The sequence below is a fragment of the Alosa alosa genome, chromosome 7 (assembly GCF_017589495.1).
Source record: "Alosa alosa isolate M-15738 ecotype Scorff River chromosome 7, AALO_Geno_1.1, whole genome shotgun sequence".
NCBI lineage: Eukaryota > Metazoa > Chordata > Actinopteri > Clupeiformes > Clupeidae > Alosa > Alosa alosa.
Window position 1 is genome coordinate 36,072,884 of NC_063195.1, and position 21,261 is coordinate 36,094,144.

The following is a 21,261-nucleotide window of genomic DNA, read 5'->3' on the forward strand; positions in this document are numbered from 1 at the left end:
AGGGCTCTTGTTGCAGGAGGTTTACTGAGTTAACTTACCCAGGTTTTTTACTAAACCATGTAGGCTACTTGGAATACTCCCCTGGCCCAGAGTTGCAGGCATCTTAAGGGGTTTTGACATTCGACAACAATGGTTCCTTCCTCTTAAGGCAATGTATTGATTGAATTGAATAGCCGACGATTTAACATAGCCTAATCTCAATGACTCATTTCTATCTGGGTTGGTGGTATACCTCCTAATAGAAAAGCTTGCTTCATTCTCCTAACAAAACAATGGCATATTATGCTCTTGTTGTAGGAGGTTTATCACTTACTCTCAGTTAACTTACCAGGTTTCTCACTAAACCACGTACTTGGAATACCCCCCAGGACGTGAAGCCAATGTGTGCACCAGTGTGTTTTCAGCACACTTTTGGACGAAATTTATTCGCCAATGTTGCTTTAATATTATTCTCTTTTTCAAGAATCCCCATTGTACCAGTGGCTGTCATTCTGCGCAGGCGCACTGTATAAGGGAAGCCATGTTTGGTGTTTGTCAGATTTTTTAAAATACATTTTTCACAATTCGTGATATTTTGTTAGTTAGGAGTTGAGGTTGATAAAAGCCTTCAGACGTTTCAATGAATTCCAATCCCGACATTTCGCGTAGAAATCCCCAAGAGGATTTCGAGATAATTCAGCGGATAGGAAGCGGTACCTACGGTGATGTCTACAAGGTAGGCTAGGAAATGTTTTGTTTATGGTTGACTATGTGAGCTCTTTTCAGTACATACACTTGTTCGCTATTGCAAAGAACACGTAGCAGTAATGGCCGTTTAGCCACAGTTGTTTGATCTGCCTGCTCAGAGCAAAAGTTAGGCTACGTTAAGCATACAAACTTATTTGAACAGATATGTTATTTAGATTTCACTAGTATGCACAGTGCTACTACAGAGTAGCCTTTAGCCGACATCATTTTCTAGCTTGCCTAACATGACAGCCAGTTGCAGCCTAAATGGATGGATGGTCACGTACTATCGGTTATTTAAATTAGGCGTAGCTAATTTTGATGCAAAATATCCCGTGTCTGACGTATCCCAGCTGGGATCCCTTGCAGAACATATCACCTCCCTGATGAGTCTTGGAGTTTTGAGTTTACTTAAAAGAAGTAAAAGAAGTTAGTCAGCAATTAGGCTACCGCTTCTTCCTTTTATTGAGCCAATGCCAGCAGGTTGTTATTGTTTAGCCTAGTAGTGAAATGGTTTACAAAGCAAAGTTCGGTCCAGAATTCTGCAGCCAGAGTATTAAACCCTAACGATCTAGGCTATTTTAACAAGACACGTTTCTGGAATAATCTCAAAACTAAATACAATATCATACCATACCATATCCATCCTCCTTACACCAGAAGACTTTGACAAGATTTGGGAGATTCTTGAAAGATTGTAGTCTTTTGAGTAAAACTTGAATGGGGGGCATTCATTAAAAGATTAATTAAATCTTTCAAGAATTTCCCCCAAAATCTTGTCAAAGTATTCATTATTAGAAAAACTAACCCTGAGATGAATGGTGAGGTTCACTGGACTCAGGGTCTTGTTATGGGTAGCATATTACTCTTTCGTAAGATTTAGGCTAGTAAGCCTAGTTCTATGTAGACTTTTTCCTATGCACTTGTCTACTGTTCAGCACTTTGTATTACAAATGTGATTGAAAGCGATAAGCTTATGAGTAAAATTGATTGATTGATTGATTGAATTTCAACTGTCATAACCGTATAGTTGATGGTTACACATGTTGATAGCGCCCCAGGACCTGTTGTGTCTTTGGGTGTAGGCCCTGCTCAAGTGTTCTTTAGTGACAATAAGCCACATTTTGATTTGGGGTAATTGGAACACCACCAGAGGCTGCAATATAGGGATGGGCAAAGCGAGGCTTTGTGAAACGCTGAAACATCCAACACCTCAAAGCTGTTTCATATCGGAAGTGCAGACCGTGACTCACTGTGTTACCTATGTTCATACTGTAGTCTTAGTCAAAAGCTAAGCAGTGTCCTTGATCAATAACTGGATGGGAGACCACATCAAGTGACAATAAAATTAAGCTCATTACTTCTGCTAGTGTTCTCTAAATAATTTTCTTCTCATAAAAACTCTCAATGTTGCTGCAATGTGTTTGCTTTTTGACCATTCTGAGAGTTTAGTTGAAACTGTGTGGTTAATGATAAAGTAAGAAGCTGACCATATTTATTTATAAACCCCAGTGATGTCATCATTGGCAAGCGTTGCTAAAGACACAGGCAGGCTAAGGGGTTTGAGAGACATTTTTCGGAAGTGTCACCTACTTTTTAGGTGTAAATTCAGGTGTCTTCAACCAGACACACGCGGGTGTTGTACAGTGTTGTATCTTGTTACTTTCCCTCAGGGAACAGTGGTTATGTGCATAACCTTATGTTAGGTCTTCTGCAGCAGCTTTGCTATAGTAGCAGCAAATAATCAGTCTACCGATTCGTAACTTTAGAACTGGGCCACCAACCGGTTCATGGTACATTAAGACCAATCCAGGAGTCCCAGTTGCATCTTTAACATTCAAACAATTTTTTCAGTGTATCAGTGAATTCTTACACCCCTAGCAGGAACCCAATCTGGCAACAATGCACGTGGTAGCAAGCCTGGAATAATAGGCCTACTTAATATTTGGTGAAATTTGGAATGTAGAGAGGAATGTTAAACTGTTCTGGCCTGTACAATCAGTGTCTTCCTCTCATCACTCCTTTGCCACCTCCACATGTTTCTTAATCAGTGCGTGGTAGGGGTTTCCCACGATCCCTCTCTTTCACCCCACACCCACATCACACACACACACACACACACACACACACACACACACACACACACACACACGCACACACACAGTTTACAGCCTCCATGATGCAATTTTGACATGAAGCTGTTTACTGCATGAGATCTGAGATGTGTCATCTTGAAGCCTGATTGCAAGCACATTCACACTTGGGTAGGCTCCAAATGCATACGTATACTATGTCAGTCTCTTCAGATTTTCACTGTTGTCAATGTTGTAATTTTGTGGTGGTGATTTTTAAAGAACAGCAAGACATTTAGCTATTTTTGTTTCTAAACCCCATGTCAGCATAAAACAAAGAAGTGAGACAAAATTAGACAGCAGACCCATCTACTTAAATATCATCATCATTGACATAAATCAAAAATTAATAAGCTTAAATGTACAGCCGTTTTTAATATCTTTTGTAATAGATTTCTATTTTTCTTCTTTTTGTGTTGTGTGGTTGTTCATGAAATTGATATATAATATCACTTATTATTTTACATACATCTGTAGAAAGCACATTTTTTCTGTACCTAAACATGTAACCAGGTAATGATTTAAACCTGTCTTGTGACTAAAAACCTTGACTAGCCACACATTTATGGATTCCTTGCAGCTTTGGCAAACCCTATTTTCTTTGTTGAGTAACAGTGTTCCCCACATTTATGAAAGAACTGATTGACCTAGGCAACCACTTTTAGGCTATGGATGCATTTTATGCCTTTTATGCATTTTATTTTGTGTGACCGCCAGTGAAGCTCACCCATCAGGAGAGCTGTGCTCTTCATGCACTAGGCATGTTCATCAATCAAGAAGTTGCCAACTTAAAGTCAAATTTGGAATATTGAACTGAAGCTTGACTTTCAAAAGTTATATTGCAAATCAAATCGTAATCGCAATATCTGTCAGAAAAATTGTTATTAGATATTTTCCCCAAATCGTGTAGCCGTATTGTGTAGGCCTATGTCTTTTTATGTATTTTACTTAAGACAGAGAGAGCTAGAACAGGAGTATTTCATTGTATTCCTAATAATTTAATGATGATAAGCATTTTCCATTTGTATCGCTAGGTTACTCATTTCTATGGCGCCATCTTATTGATTCAGATTGCTATGGGCGGTCCAATGTTAACAGGGGAAGGAGCATAAAGGAGAACAGTTTATATGTAGAAATGTGCTTTTCTAATTTACCTGTCTGTTACTGTTACAGGCAGGGAAGAGCACAGTTCACTTTGAAATAAGATATGTTGACGTGACTAGGGGACGTATGCGGAAGGACTCCTTTAAAGAAGTGTGTCCATTTGTTTATCCAAGAACAACGTGCTCTCCCGGTCCTTATACACAAAAGAAAAGGACAGTCATGTCACATGAATATAGTTTGCTACATTTTAAGAAATCCTAGTACATTTTACACATACCTAACTCCATGCATAATGTTCTCGGGTAGCATTGCCCGAACAACTTTGAACACCTGCTTTAATTTGCATACAGTGCAGGCGATTGATTTTAACTGTTAAAACTTAACGTGAGATTTGCAGCCTATAGAAAACAAATTCAATTTTATTGAGCATACAGTATTTGAAGATTCATCACCTAAATGAGTCATCTACTCAGTTTCCCTCTCTACCTGTCCATTTCGATGACATCTCTTCCAAGTGAATCCTTGCATGAACCTATCTGTCCTCTACATTGCTGCTGACATCTTTGCATTTGTTATTGTGGGTCGTCTATTTTTCATGTGGCTCCCCTTCTGAGCACTTCATTTTGGCTGGCAGTGCTGTTCTCTCTTTCACCTCCCTGTGGTTCTGCACCACTCAACACCTTTCCCTTGCAGAGAGAGAGAGAGAGAGAGAGAGAGAGAGAGAGAGAGAGAGAGAGAGAGAGAGAGAGAGAGAGAGACAGAGAAAGAGAGAGAGAGAGAGAGAGAGATACATTAGTCTACCATATACCCTCCTCTTTAAACTGCATAGGTGCTGTTCTCTTTTCATTTCTTCTGATGCCCTTTTAAGATTTCTTATGGGCCACATTGTCCAGCACAATGTAAAATGAGAGCACAGTCTGATTAGAATTTGTTATGATTTATGCCTTTGCACTCAGATTACCATGATAACTAATAAAACCATGCTAACTGTAATACAGTAAATACATGCATAATTTTCTGGTCAGTTGTTTTGAGTTCTTAACAAGTTCTTTTTTGTTGTTCTCTAGGCTCGAAATGTCACCACTGAGGAGCTGGCTGCCATTAAAGTCATTAAACTGGAACCTGGTGAGATTTTTTTCTCATAGTAGGGCAACCAGCAGAGATTAATATGAGGAAAAACAGTTGGACGTCATTTTGAATGGCAACCGAGCAGAGCTTTTTCATGGTGGTCTGTTGTTTGAGGATTCCTTAAATCTTAAGGAATATTATTTGGGGTGTTTTTAGAGCATACTGCTATGTTGGCTCTCAGGCCTGTCCAATGTTTGTGATATATATTGTTGTGATACTGTGGTTTCAGTTTTGCAGTGTTCCAATTGTGAACCTCTGGTAGTGTTTTTAGCTGGATAGACTAGATGGCACGATGGATCCATAGATTATATCATGCAACAATTTAACACTTTAAAAGGTAGGCGACAGCTTTATTGGCAGCAAGAGCAGCCACACAACCATAGACACCAGTGTTTCCCAGAGAACTGAATTCCATTTGCGGTGGTTGGTTTGCAGAATTAACTTGAATGCAACAGTTTTTAACAAATTGGCACAGCGTGGTTATGATGCTAACCAGATTTAAGCACAATTTAGTACAACCTGAAAAATCATTGTGTGGTGGTCAATGTTGATATTGTGGTGGGCCGCCACAAATAAGTCAATGTATGGGAAACACTGGACACTCAACCCCCCCAACTTGCATTTGTAGTGTTGGTGGTATTAGACCATGACAAAAACTCTGCTCACCCTTCATTCAGTCTGTTACTGTAAACTTGGACAGTGTGCTTGTCTATGTGTGTGTGTACATGTAATGTAAGAACATGTGTCAATGTAAATGTCAAACTATTATATAGACCCTTTCAACAATAAAAACAAAAACAATGCTTGAACATTCTATTTGGGCCCCAATCTACTTCCTCTGCATTAAGATAACATATGGAATGTTAAAAAGGAAGTCTTGTGGGGCCAACTATGATGCTGATAATGGAACTCTCTTGAAAGGGACCCTTTCAAGAGAGTTCCAGAGAGTGTGTGTGTGTGTGTGTGTGTGTGTGTGTGTGTGTGTGTGTGTGTGTGTGTGTGTGTGTGTGTGTGTGTATGTGCACATGTTGTGCCATATTTTAGATGCATGTTGTGATGAATTTACGCTTAAATTGATAAACATGGCACTTTGGCTCATCCTCTCTCCCAGGCTTTTGTGTGTGTATGTTTTGCATACATAAGAATACGTGTGGATGAAGGCTGCCAAATAGCATGATATATTTTACACCATGGTAATATGGTCAATCTGTCATGTTAGTGTGCACTCTGCCTATATTTACCTCTCAGTGTCTGATTCTGACAACATGGCTCCTGCCCTCAGGAAAAGGTAGATTTGATGAACAAGTTATGAAGGTGCTTTTTTCTGTTTAATTGTCTGTTGTGTGGAGCAAGTGAAAGGTTGGGAATGGTCTGATTTATCGGCTGTTTTACAGCCTGCAATACAGCTGTTTTGGAGCCTCAAGGGCATTTAGAGTGCTGTGTGTATTAGCCATGCATGCTAAACCACTGGTATTAGCCATGCATGCTAAAGCAAGCTGGCATTTAAAATGCATGGTATAAGAGCTGGTATAAGGTGTGTGAGAAAGTGTGTGTGTGTGTGTGTGCATACACATTAGCCGTATCAGACTATTTGTTTTTTTATCGTATTAGGAAATAGCATCAACAAGAAAAGGACATGGAAAATATATACAAGTTGCATATACTTGTTAGTACAAATAAGAAAGAAGCCTGTTATAGCCTAGTTCAAAATGAAAGAAAGGAAACGGTATTTGGGCACCCAAGACGGGCTTCACCAAAGATTAAGTTCTAATTTGTGTTACAAGCCTTCAGTTTATTCATATTTAGGAGAGGTGCCATTCATTGAAGGCATGCAATAGGTGTTCTATGAGATTAAGATGACAGGATTCAGGAATGCAGAAATCATGCAGAACAGGAGAGAAATACATTTGGTGACATTGGAAATATTTTTGCCCACGTCGGTATTCCAGCAACTTCAATCCAGACAACTATAGCCAATGCTTATGAAACAGCTCTTTTCACACAAACTTTCATTCATTGGTTCTACTACAGTGTTTTCTTTGATGTCAAACTGACAAATTCCTTTGCGTTGTGAATTACACAGACTGGGGTATCATCAGCTGGGTATTTTTAAATTAATTGTATTAGTTTGATAAGGCCTTCTATAGAGCCAGTGTTTTGGTTTGTCCCCTCTGGTCATCTGTGGAAAGATGGCTGCCCAATATGGTGTATTCCATTGAGGGCAAATTCCATTGAGCGCAAATGAAATTGTACTGTTGATGTCATTAACTAGCATGGTTAACTTCAGCTTGCTGACGCTCCAACTCCAACTGATCTCTCACCTCGAAGCACACAGAGAGGAATCAGAGTTCACAACCTATGTGGATGGAGATGGAAAAAAAACCTTTATGTGTTCTTGTAGTTGTAACATTAAACCTACTATGTCAGAAAGTCATAAATATGATTGTTTAATATTGGTTGTTAGAACTGTGCAGAAATTACAGCTTTTCTGGAGCAGGTTGTTTTTCTATATCTGCCCAATTGAAGTTAAGCGTCTTCTTAACCTTGCATAGTGTTAGTGCAGGTCCACTTACAATTCCCAACAGTGAAGTGCCTGTCACCTTTGAGCTTGGAAATGTCACTGCATCATCTGAGAGCAAATGCCAGCATGAGCAGGATGCACAGATCATCTGACCATGCTGCAATGCCTCACTATTCCCGAGAGAGCACACACACACACAGAACCTGATATTCTGTATGCATCAGAGGGGTAGGCAAGCAATAAGCTACAATATTCCTTATCCATCAAAAAAAGGAGTTAAGGATTTCAATATGATCTCCCAACAATGATTGAGGAAAAGTGGGATAGCCATTTTTAAAGAATTGAGAAATCAGTAATAAGGAAATCTAGAAATATTGAACTAAGAAATGTTTCAGTAAAGTGGTTTTGAAAATAATTGTACTTGATTGTGGTAGTAAATGGAGGATTTCAGGGTCCTCCCCTGCAAAGTCACATACATTTTAATGAGGGATTACATAAGTTAAAATATTTATCTGCAGCACTGTAGAATGCATGGAAAAGCGTCAACACACACGAGCATAGGCAAGTTGGTAGGGATGGGAGGTTTGAGTCTTTTAATGAGACCTCAGCTTCCATCATTAAGCAAGCAGTCACAACAAAGTCACTTTGTTCTCTCTCTCCTCCCCTCGTTCTCTCATGTAAAATGGCATCTACTTTTATGGATGTGGAGACCTGAGCTGAAGATCAAGGTCAGCTCCGATCAGTGGTGTCAGGTCTAAAGCCCATAGGACTGACAGCACAAGCCTCTCTACCAATCAGCTAGAGGCCTAGACCCCTTAGCAGCCCAATCACAGAGAAGAGTGAGCCTCTCCTTTTTTCTCCTTCATCCTTTTCCTTTTTTCTCTTCAAACTGTCAGACCTACAGTTTTGCCTCATCCTTCCCTACAGACCAGAAAGGGCTCTGTTCGATAGCCCTGGCTTGGGAAATGTGCTGACCTGGCAACAGTGTGCCAACGTGTTGGTTTTTAAAGATGGAAACACACTGGCAGTATTGACAGTTACTTGGGGGAAGCATATTTAACACCACCCAAATGCAGATCAATGGATCATTGAGGATATGGGTGTGTCCTTATGTGGGGAAAGGGGGTGAATGCCATGCCATTACTTGCTTTGCATCCACCATTTCTTTGGAATAAATGTTTGTTCAAAATGCTATTGGACATCATTTGTTTTATCCAGCACTTCTCCCATGTTTTTTTTGAGTTCATTGTGTTGGTTGAGCATATTTGTGACTCCACAACAAAAACCTGGTGTATTCCTACCTGTATCGTACTAGCTGTCACTTTTAGTTTTTTTTAGCGCTATTATTATATAGATTTATGGTGTTCACTGACTTTAGTTCAAATGTCACAAGACTGTTTAATGTTTTGTTCTTTTGTAGCTTACAAATACAAATGCCCCTAATTTTGAGGGTTTGGATTGTGCAGAACTAAACTAACCACTTTGCCAAAGCAGTAAGCTGAAGGATGACGGTCATAAATCAAATGCAGTGGAGAGCCTAGCAATAAATAGGCTAACCAATTAATGTATTGCATGTGTTTCACTTTGCTTGCCAGCTGACCAACACAGCTTAATGATCATAAACCTCTTACCATTGTTCGTCCTCTTACAATTCTCTGATTCTTTATATCGTCCTCTTAAAGATATAGGCACACATCAAGTTAAGTCTACCATTATTTCATTCATAAATGCATGCTTTGGAAAAGCGTTTGCTAAATGAATATTTGTGAAATGTAATGCTATACCTGATAAATTACAGATAATGTTATGCCACAGATTAGTTTGGCCAGACTCCTTGTCAACAAAGACTTTCGAGCACGGCAACACTTTTATTTGCACTTGACAAACTGATCAAAACCGGTCATGGTTGCGACATTAAAAAATGGACTTGGAGCTTTTTAAAAGTACATAATACCAGCTGCAGCCAAGTGCAGGACACTTTGAATGTCCTTATCTCTGTTTGTTGGTCAATATTCTTATCATTTGAAAGCTTGTTTTATGGTCTCATGAAAACACAATAACATAATTTTGAACAATTGACCCATGCATTTGCTTTTGCCGTGGAGGGTCACATTTGCTACTAATGGTCTGTGGTAGATGTGGTAGATTTGGTTGATAGGGCGTGTTTGATGTTAAGGTGTACATTTGAAAACGTTTTAATTCAGGTTAATCCGTCTTCAATTTCCTTTACCTCTACCATAGAATACTCTTAGCTTTTTTGTTAAACTGGATGTTGTGTTATATGTGAGGATTTTGTTAAACTGGGTGTTTTGCTATAGGTGAGGATTTTGTTAAACTGGGTGTTTTGCTATAGGTGAGGATTTTGCAGTTGTGCAGCAGGAGATTATCATGATGAAGGACTGCAAGCACTCCAACATTGTGGCTTATTTTGGGAGTTACCTAAGGTAAGGAGGACCCCCACCCCCTACACACACACACACACACCATACCACCTTCTTCACCAATTCTTTCCCATCCTTATGCATTGATGTCCTAAAACAGATATGTTGCACATGCTACTTTACTAGTGATTGAGAATGACTAAAAAGTAAAATGTATGTATATATATATATATTCTACCTGTATCTCTCAGCTGCAGCATGATGTGACCCCAGACTCTTGCCTGGTGTATTTTGACCTATAAAAATATGCTGCCTAAACCCTTCTGAGCTAGACCCAAGTGAAGTATTTTTTGCTTCTTGCTTTTTCAGAAGGAATAAATTATGGATATGCATGGAGTACTGTGGAGGTGGCTCCCTTCAAGACATATACCATGGTAAGATATGGACTACAGAAATCAAGGATAGAAGGATAACCTTACTTGTAAGTTACCTAACCTTTACTTTGCTGCAGCTAAGACCTCTGTGCCCTTAGAGTGTCATAACTCTGTCTCCGCTGAGCTAAAAAGATCATTAGCTGTCTGGAGTGTGTGGGTGAAGAATGGGAGGCTGCCTTTAGCATCTGGTATTCCGTACTGAGCAGTGTGAATGCTGGTGTGAGCTGCGCCACTGTACCTCCCACATGCCTGACTCCCTGCTGTCACAGCAACACTGAGCTGCAGGGTTCAGAGTTTTGATTAACACCAAGCAGCCTCCCTTCTCCCATAGCTGCTAAGGTAACAAGCAAGTAAATTAACACCATAGACACAGATTTACTGTTTTAAGAACAGTCACACTTAGTCCTTTATGCTCCGGTCTTCTATGGACTTGTATCAAGGAAGTAGGAACTTGTATATGTCATGTGCACATTGTAGGCACTGTTAATACAGTAGGCCCACATTGTAGCATTTAAAAAAAAAAAAAGATTATGGTATTTCAAAACAAAAATGGGAAATGAGTTGTTTTCCCATTTCAAAATGGAAATAAAATGGCTGCGAATCACATGGACCATTTTGGAACTGTTTCAGGGTAATAAATATTGAAATGTACTTTTGTGGTGGTAGAATTGGGTGTCATTGTTCAGTTCAGATGGCATTGGCTTCTTTCATTATGCATTACATATTATGCAACTTTTCAACTCCTTGTCCTGATTTGTTTTTGTTTTCAGTGTCAGGAATAATGATCATTACTAATTTAATAATTTTTAATTTCCTTGGAATAATAATCATTATATGTACTTATACACTTTACCCCTTCTTTTGTAGTATCGGGGCCTCTGACGGAATCTCAGATAGCTTATGTTTCACGTGAAACACTACAGGTATGGCATAGCGATAAATATTTATCCACACTGTGCTGTTATTATGAACATTAGAAGTGATGCCACCATTTGGGCTTTTTGGTGGCAATACCCATACTAAGATTACAGATGCATTTGTAGAACATTGAGCATTGTGATTAATGATTTTATATATGTATGAAAAAAGGTGTGCTTAATTTATTTCTTGTATTATATCCAGGGTCTATACTATCTACATAACAAAGGAAAGATGCACAGAGACATAAAGGTAGGGTGGCATCTGTATCGGGTCTCCTTGAATTTGGAATAGGAAAATAGAAAGTAGAATAATACTTTCCTTGCTATGAAGGAATCTAGTAGTGACCCAGTATGTAACATTGCATATTTGGCCTTTCTCTCTTGAAGTAAAACAAATGTTGTAAATATATAAATATATGTTCCTTTAATTAAAGGGTGCCAACATTTTGTTGACAGACAATGGGCGTGTTAAATTAGGTAAGAAAACATTGTGTATCCTTTTTCTCATGGTCACGCAAAAGCAATGAATAAATAAACATGCATCTAATCATCAAACTTGATTTGCTGTGTGGTGAATGAGTATGAACTATGACAAGTATGATTTTAACATGAGCTTTTCCTTATACATAATCACAAGAATTACTTAAGACTTGTATGGAGCACAAATGCATCAAGTAAATCTTGATACATCTTGATACAATGTAAAAAGGCTGAGTGTGTGAAGTGTCAGCATCTTTTTGATATGTCTTTATTTACCAGCTGACTTTGGAGTATCTGCACAAATTACAGCCACACTGGCTAAGAGGAAGTCTTTCATTGGAACACCTTATTGGTAAAATATTTTTATTCTCCATTCTACATTTAAGAAGACCTTAAAATGTTATCTTGAAAACCCTTGGGGTCCAGATTTGTTCTGTTACAGATTTGTGTGAAATTATTTTCCATACGCTGTATTTTTAGTACAGTAAAAGTACAGTACTGTATATTTTATTTGAAATTGTATGTATATTTTTCCTTAGCTTTTAATATAGTAGTGCAGTGCCTGTTCAAACATGTTATTGCTGTAGAAAACCTGTAGCCCAATTACATGCCGGCAGGTATGCCTGCTTTAAAAATAGTGTAACAAACTGCACAGTTTGTCTTAAAATGGTTTTTATTGGTTACGCACCAAAACACACGAACACATAATTCCGGGCCAGACCTGACCCTTATGCTCCAGCACTAAGCATCTATATGAGGCTGTATCTAAAACACACACCACTCAACCCTAATTATGAACACTGTAACTAGCTGCAAACATAAACACAACAGACAGGACATACAACGTTGCCAACCCACATGGTTTAGACAGTTTAGAACATGAACATTACACATACTGCACAGCATCATGGGAGCACAGTCATAACAGCTAGGCTCAGATCATTACACAGCCCCCCGAGACTTAGTCCATGTCCCCTTGACTCAAGTCTTACCCTACGTTAGTCCATGAGCCTGGCTGGGACGCGACGCTGGCGTTGTGGGCGCCCCGCTGTCGCAGCGGTGACTTCCGGTGAAGGCTGCACGGTGATCGGTGTTAGAGCCACAGCTCCATTGTCACCAAGTTCCACACAGTCAGTGTCAAAGTCTCCACGTCCCTCAGCTGAGGCCAGGGGTCGATACGGGGCCAGTCGATCACGGTGGAGAGCCACAACTCTCCGATGCTTAATCAGTCTCACACGATAGACCACATCAGACAGCTTTTTTAAGACATCGCACGGCCCGACCCACTGGCTAGTGAGTTTCGGGGAAATGCCTTTCTTTCTCTCCGGGCAGTACACCCACACTTTATCGCCGGTCTGGAACTCCTGGCGCGATAGCATTATCGTGAAGCTTCGCTTTTGGCGTATTCCAGCTTCACTCATAGCCTGCCGGGCCAACTCGTGTACTCCCTTCAGTCTCTCGCGTAGCTGCTTGTAGTATTCCAGCCCTGGCTTACCTCCAATCTCCGCTTCCGGAGGCGAACCGAACACCAAGTCCACCGGCGTGCGTAGCTCTCGCCCGAACATCAGAGCTGCCGGTGTGCATTTCGTTGACTCTTGCACCGCACAGCGATATGCCCAGAGCACCAGGGGCAAGTGTAAGTCCCAGTCCTTTTGTCGGCGGTCGGCCAATATGGCCAGCTGCACTGCTAGCGTCCGGTTAAACCGTTCCACCAGCCCGTCGCTTTGTGGATGCAGAGGTGTTGTTCTCGTTTTCCGGATGCCCATGCGCTGGCAAACCTCAGCAAACACCTCTGCCTCGAAATTCCGCCCTTGGTCGCTGTGGAGCTCTTCCGGTGCCCCGAACCGGCAGAACATCTCAGTGACCAGTCTGTCCTTAATGTCGTGTAGGGGGCTCTGATCTGGCACGCGATAACGCCTCCGGCCACTTAGTGAAATAGTCCATGGCCACGAGGCACGAAGCGATTTCCCCGCTCTGTGACTGGCAGTGGGCCCATGACATCGACGGCTACCCGCTCCATGGGAGCCCGACTGCGTATTGCTGCGGCGCGCGGCGTCTTGCCGTGGGGCCCTTCTTAAGCTGTGCAGGCGTCACAGCAGTGAACATGCAGTTCAACGCCCAGCCTGCATCCGGCCAATAGAAGTGGCCTCTCAGCCCGACGAAGAGTCTTTGCAATACCGAAATGAGCCGTCCCCACTGCCCCATGCACATGTTCCAGTACACAGGCTCGTAATCCAGCAGGAACCAGCAACTGAAAAATGTCAGATTGTCTATCGGGAGCTCGCCAGTGTCTGTACAACAGTCCTTGGCGTGCTACTATTCCCCGCCACTGTGAATAAATCGCTTTGGTCTCTGGATCGAAAGTGCTGATACGTCCAGTCCATGGCGGTCGCTGACCGGCTTCGATCCATGACCACACTTTCGCCGGCGTGGCGTCTTCCGATTGCACCTTCGGATCTCCTCCTAGACATCCGCCCACCGGCGACTGCGCGGGCGTCCGTGGCCCCAGCTGCCTCTGCAGTGCTGCGTTGTGGTGTTGGGCTGCGGTCGTTGTCTCCGGTCTCTCGATCACTGTAGCTGGTAGCGGAAGGCTGCGACCTCGATGGGTGCTGCTGGCGGCGTTGTCTCTCGCTGGCGTGAAGCTGGCGGCGGCTCTCTCTTGATGGAAGCGCGGCTGGCGGCGTTGAGTCTCTCGCTGGCGTGCTGCTGACGAGCGTTGGCTCCCTCACTGGCGTGCTGTTGGCGAGCGTTGACCCTCTCTTTGGCGCGACGCTGGCTAGCGTTGAAAACAGCGACTCTCTCTCTCTCTGCCAGCGGTGATGCAGCCTGTAACCGACGAGTGGGCTCCGGTTGAGCCGCGGCCAGGCTCCTCTCCTCCCTCCGGTGGCAGTGTTGGCACTGGTCTGCTGCACACGGACGCCTGGACAGGGCGTCCGCGTTGCCGTGATTTACCTGGACGACATCCTGAAATGACAGGATGTCGTCCAGGTAAACCACGCAGCATGTTCGTGGAATGCCCACCAGGACACGCTCCATCAGCCGCTCGAAGTTCGCTGGTCCGTTGCATAGGCCGAACGGAAGTACCCGGAACTGCCACAGCCCTTGCCCGATGGTGAACGCTGTCTTCGGCCGAGCTTCCGGGGCTAGCTCAATCTGCCAGTAGCCACTGCGCAAGTCCAGCGAGCTAAACCAGCAGGAGCCGGCAATGCTGTCCAGCGCATCGTCAATGCGGGGGAGCGGGTAGGAGTCTTTCCGGGTTACCTGGTTGAGGCGCCTGTAGTCAACACAGAACCGCCACGAGCCGTCCTTCTTCCGGACAAGTACAGCTGGCGCAGCCCAGGGACTACTGCTTGGCTCTATTAATCCTGCCGCAGCCATCTCCTTTATCTTTTCTTCAGCTGCTTGTCGTTTGGCGAACGGTAAGCGGTATTTCCGGTGTCGATATCGTGTTGGACCAGGCTCGTTCGGGTGCAGTCCTCATCTCTTGCGGCAAAGATGTCGGTGTACGCTGCTAGTAGCCTCCGCACCTGGCTACCCTGTGCTTCACTCAGCCCCTCACAGCTACGAGTGCAGAGTTAATTTACGGCTTGCTTTGTCTCTACAGAGGGCCGCGCTCTCTGAGCGGAGAGTGGTGATTGCTCAACCCGCTCTCCTGGCTCCTCTCGAGTGGGCGTGAGCTGAGCAGTGGCGGACTCAGCAAGCGGACCTGGATGAGGCCTGTTGTTTTCGCGGGCTTGAGTTTCGCGGGCTTGTGTGGGGAGGGGCGGAGTCTTGGATGGCGAGCATTCTTTGCGAGTTTGCTTTCTGCGGGCTTGTGTGGAGCGAGTTGGAGGGTTCTTCGTCGCGCCAGCTCTCCGCACTTCATGCTCTGTCTTCCCCGCCGTGTGCAACACTACGCTGCTCGTCCCTAAGTGTAGTGTGAACCGGGAAATGTCCACCACAGCCCCCCATTTCTCTAGCACGTCCAGGCCGAGAATGCAATCATCCTGAATGCTAGCCAACCAAAGCTGGCGGCTCACCGTCTCACCGTTGATGCACACACACACACCTCTTTTTGTCCATACAGTTCCGCTTGCTCTCCGGTAACTGTGGTGATGCGTGTTTTTGTCTCTTCCCAGCCTCTGGGTCTGGGTAAGAGACCGGGGTGCACCAGCGAGATGGTGGAGCCAGTATCGATCAAGGCGCGACACCGAGTCCCGTCTAGCGTACAGTCCACATAGAGTCCTCTTGTTTGGCCGAGCCGGCCCAGCCGTATGCAGTCCATAGCCAAGGAGGTAGTGAAACTTGAAGGTGGCATCCCTTCCCGCCGTGCCACCTCCCTCTAGTTTGACTAGGGCGCGCGCGTAAGGGGTACTGGGGCGGGACAGTACCTCGCAATGTGCCCCGGCTCGCCACACCGGTAGCATCCGTCTCCGCTGGCCGGCCTCTTCCATTCGCGTGGGCGGCGTTGTGGTGGCTGTGCTGTGGTCTGTCGCGTCGTCTCCAACTCCCCCCCCGTCTTCCTCCATCGATGTCTGGCGTACGCAATGCCTCGACTCCGTTGTGTGGAAGATGTTTTCCACCCGTTCGGCCTCCGCCAGCGCCACGGCCAGCGAGCTGGGGGCGCTCAGGCGAAGGTGTTCTCTCAGCCGCCCCGGATGGATGCCTCGCACAAACGCTTCCAGTGCCATCTCTTCATGTAGACTCTGGCTGTACGTTGGGTAGCCCCGCCGGGCATACAGCTGCAGGTCAGCCGCGAACTTGCCCAGTCTCTCGCCCTTGTGTCGCCGTCTGGAAGCGAGTTGTTCTCGAGCATCGCTGGTGAAGATTCTCTGGCCGAATCGTCGTTGCAGAGCGGCTTCGATTGCGGTCCAGCTTGCTTGCTCTGCCGGTGGCAGGTCTTCTAATACTTGTAGCGCTTCCCCCTCCAGGGCCAACGCCACCTGTACGCCCGTTCTATTCGCCGACCAGCCATTCAGCTCGGCTGCCAGCCGGACCTGCACCAGGTATGTCGCCAGCGGCCTCTCACCATTGTAGCGGGGCAACTTGGCGTTGGAGCGCCCTTCCGCCGCCGTCACGCCGGGGAACCGGCCGGTTTCCCTCGCTCCCGTGTGGAGCGGGTTCCAGTGGCGGGATGCTGCCATCAGCCCGGTTCGTTTCCTCCTGTGGCCTGGGGCGGGCTTCTTCGTTACGGTCACGCTGCAGGCTGGCTCCATCTGCTGGGCCCAGCAGGTGGCCATGGGCGAGCGCGCTGTCGAAGAGTCGCCTTGGCAGGAAACTTATCATCGCCCGGACATCGGTTGCAGCTTTCTCCTCCCGTCCAGTAGGGGTCGACATCCCACTTCTGACACCAATGTAACAAACTGCACAGTTTGTCTTAGAATGGTTTTTATTGGTTACGCACCAAAACACACGAACACATAATTCCGGGCCAGACCTGACCCTTATGCTCCAGCACTAAGCATCTATATGAGGCTGTATCTAAAACACACACCACTCAACCCTAATTATGAACACTGTAACTAGCTGCAAACATAAACACAACAGACAGGACATACAACGTTGCCAACCCACATGGTTTAGACAGTTTAGAACATGAACATTACACATACTGCACAGCATCATGGGAGCACAGTCATAACAGCTAGGCTCAGATCATTACAATAGGATGATAGGGGAAAAAATAATTTTGCATTCAATAATGAATACTGAATAGTATATTATAATATAATAAATGTGCAGTGAGCAGAATTTAAGCATGGCTGCATGTGACATTTTTTACAGATCAAAATGACATAAGCCTAACAGCTGTTTTGCGTCAAGGCTGTATGTTTAGCCTATTAAATAACATGATAGAGAAGACAAACCATTTTGTTAAAAGATGCATCATCATATGACATACTTGTCTGTAGCTGATCACAATGACATAAATTGACTTGACTTGACATTATTTTGTGCAGGATGGCACCAGAAGTTGCAGCAGTTGAGAGGAAAGGAGGCTATAACCAACTTTGTGACATTTGGGCAGTGGGCATAACTGCCATTGAACTTGCTGAGCTTCAGCCACCCATGTTTGACTTGCACCCTATGAGGTAGGCCTAATATACATTTCAGAAGCTCTGATCCCAGCCATTAGATACGTCAATAATTGTACTTTCTCAGAAAAAGGATAGAGTGCACAATCTTTGGTTAGAAAAGGAAACATTAAGAACATAGTTAGATGTGTAAGCAAGCTCAACTAACCAACAAACCAACCAAGCATTAATTGATGTAAAGTTGTATTGAGTATAATTACACGGCTCTTCACAAGACAAGTAGAACGCTCCATTGGCTTGAATAGGATTTCCCAAAGTTCTACGGTAAAATATATTCATGTAATTACCGCTGCAAACATATAATAACCGCTGTCAATGGGAACGGGTTTTGTGCTTCTGATACGTCTTTCATATCACTACGTAAGGACTGGAACTTCATTCAAAAGTGAAAGCAGACGGTTGATCAGCTGTGTTCTAAAGAATGTTTGATTCAAATTCAGTGTGTGTTGATGCGAACTATTTGTTTCTCAGCAAATGCCACGATGAATGGTAACAAATAGGCTAGGCTACAGTATGTAGGCTAAAGTCATATTGTGGGGAGTTTATTATTTCTTTTTGGCAAGTAGCGTGTAATAAAAGCGGGATAATGTATAGAAGCGCCCGGTCATTACTGGGAAAATAAGTCCCTTCAGGCGGAACAAGACCCCTCTCGCTGCGCCGGGTAACGGCTCGCCCCTGTCGCGGACTTATTTTCCCAGTAATGACCGGCGTTCTATACATTATCCCTTACTTATTACACGGGTCTTCAGAGTGCTCCCGAAAGTTCTATTCACATGAATGGGCCTTCCCAACGTTCAGAGGTCTGTTAAAACTTCATAATTACCGCTGCAAAGTATATAATGACCGCTGTCAATGGCAGCAGGTTTTGTGCTTTTGATTCATGTCTTTCATATCATTCCGCAAATAGTCCGTTCACTTATTGCAATGGAAATTCATTGAAAGTAAAAGTCAGACGTTAGTTAAGTTAGTAAGACGTTGCCACGCAACACCTGAAACTGTCAAGTTCTTGTGTGGCGAACTATTCGTTTTGTCAGCGGAAGCCACCAAGCAGTCATTTTATTTTTTTCAAAGGCCCATTGTGTGAAGTTTGTTTTCTCGTTTTTGCAAGTAACCGCATTATAAGCAGGATAATGTATTGTCCGCCGGTAATTATCGGAAATTAATTCGATAATTATCCCTGGGACTCCGACACACCTGTTCGCCCTGTCGGGACTTATTTTCTGATGACTGTGGACAATACTTTATTCCTTATGTAATATATTGGATTGAGATGCAAAACACATCGCTTCATTGATGGAGGGAATACCCCTAATTAACGTCATGCCAATACGTCAAATATAATGTGCAATTGTTGGATATGATGTTCAAATTATGCCACATTTTCATTTAATTCCTGATTTCTCCCAATAATTGCAAACATTGTATTATGTCTTAAATGAAGTTTTAAACAATAATAAAGCCTGTAGTGATTTTGTATAGGAGCAGAGGAAGATGATAGGCTTTTGATACAGTTCACCCAAATGTTTGTGAAAAGTAATGAAGAATATTTCTGACCTGCAAGTCATATTTTATGTAAATTGTATTTTGATAGTAATGATATACCTGCTTCCTTTTTTTCAGAGCCCTATTCCTCATGACAAAAAGCAATTTCCAACCACCAAGATTAAAAGACAAAATTAAATGGTAATGGTATATGATTTGATTTAATCTATTTTAACGTCAATGACGTAAACATGCAGTAGTTGTGATTTCTGCAGTATTCTTACAGAAAGATTTCGTCTCAATCTCCATTTTATCCTCATTCAGATATTGTATCATCACCAGTACAGTATAGTTTTCATTTAATTTGATCAAATTGAGAATGTACTGCACAGTAACAATATCTATCCTTATGTTGCCCCTTTTTTAACTATTAAGGACCAATGATTTTCAACATTTTGTGAAGATGGCGCTCACAAAAAATCCAAAGAAGAGGCCTTCATCTGATAAGTTATTGCAGGTACATATTTGGAATATTTCAAGTATTTCCTTCATAGCAGATAAAGGATGTATTGATATTTATTTGTTGTTTATTGATATTTCTTTTTACATTTCTTCTGGATTCAAATAGAAACATAAGCTGCTAGGGAGCTACAGTGCCACAGTGCATTTTCATGTAAATCATGTAGCTGCCTGGCTACTCTAGCTGTTGGCTGCAGCAACTCGATCTAGGTAGCAGCGGTTTTTGTTAGTTGTTTTCGTACCGACAGTACTCGGTGACCTCGAGAAACATAGATCTATGTGAAAAATGTCCAGAGTTTTCCTTTAAGAACCACTGCTATTGAGGGTAGAGATTGAGAAAAAATAGTTGAATAAGACTGAACAAGAAAGATTGTTTAATTTATTCTTCTCTCTGTACTCTGCATCTAATATTTGTAGAAACTATTGGCAAAGATGAAAAATATGCATTTTTGCCCATGTTGGGCATGTATCTATCTACCATTAAAAAATAATAATTTGAAGGACACATGTATAACAATCTGGCACAATCTGGAGGATGGTACCTTTTGAGGTTACCAAATTAATCATACAGTAGGTGAATGTGTAAATGCATTCACTTTGACAGTGCTCATATGACCTCCTAATCCTTGTCCCTGCTTCTTTTTTCAGCATCCTTTTATCGCACAGCCCCTCAGTCACACTCTTGGCATTGAGCTGTTGGACAAGGTCAGCAACCCGGACCATGCCTCCTACTCTGACATTGATGATGATGACACTGAGCCTGAGGTATGCTGACAACATATGACAAGAAAAGTATTAACCCATGCAACTGACAGATTGTTCTCTCTTTAAGGCGAGACACTACAGGTGAATGGGGTAACATTTTAAAATAATAGACATCACCATGAAACTTCCTCAGTTGATTACTTACACAAGTATGAACAAAAAATGTATTACAAGTTTTTGAAATTCGAATGTTTAAATATGCAAATTAGGCATGTCTCATTAAATATGCATGATTTTGCATATTTTCGATAGATAGATCTGAACATATGATAAAGCCAGGTACAAAATTCTTTTTTCATTTTGTTTACACACAAGATGAAAATAAAATTACAGAGGGATTTCAGGATATCTGCTTTCATTACCTAGGAAATCAAAATATACTGTCCATTGCTGTAAAAAATCGGATTTTTGCCATATTTTGTTGATTAAAATGTCACATAAATCAGGCCAGGAATGATTTATTAACAAATCCCTCTGTACATATCTTTAGAATACTGCTAAGTGTATAACTGGAAAGTTTGGTGTATATAGGTGCTACACAGGCTGAGATGTTTCTACTGGAAAATGAGAAAAACTCAATTTAAGAAAACAGCCT

At 42.9% G+C, this 21,261-nt stretch overlaps 1 protein-coding gene across 1 annotated transcript in view; it reads left to right on the plus strand.

The window, feature by feature from the left end:
* The first annotated feature begins 512 nt into the window (after positions 1 to 512).
* map4k3a (mitogen-activated protein kinase kinase kinase kinase 3a) overlaps positions 513 to 21,261 on the plus strand; it is a 44,842-nt gene continuing 24,093 nt past the window's right edge. The window contains exons 1-12 of the mRNA XM_048248308.1: positions 513 to 715; positions 5,030 to 5,087; positions 9,965 to 10,055; positions 10,362 to 10,426; positions 11,294 to 11,349; positions 11,549 to 11,596; positions 11,781 to 11,823; positions 12,106 to 12,178; positions 17,766 to 17,897; positions 19,521 to 19,583; positions 19,818 to 19,899; positions 20,550 to 20,666. Of these exons, the coding sequence (XP_048104265.1) occupies positions 620 to 715; positions 5,030 to 5,087; positions 9,965 to 10,055; positions 10,362 to 10,426; positions 11,294 to 11,349; positions 11,549 to 11,596; positions 11,781 to 11,823; positions 12,106 to 12,178; positions 17,766 to 17,897; positions 19,521 to 19,583; positions 19,818 to 19,899; positions 20,550 to 20,666 (924 nt within the window). The 5' untranslated portion in view covers positions 513 to 619. The remainder of the gene's footprint in view (positions 716 to 5,029; positions 5,088 to 9,964; positions 10,056 to 10,361; positions 10,427 to 11,293; positions 11,350 to 11,548; positions 11,597 to 11,780; positions 11,824 to 12,105; positions 12,179 to 17,765; positions 17,898 to 19,520; positions 19,584 to 19,817; positions 19,900 to 20,549; positions 20,667 to 21,261) is intronic.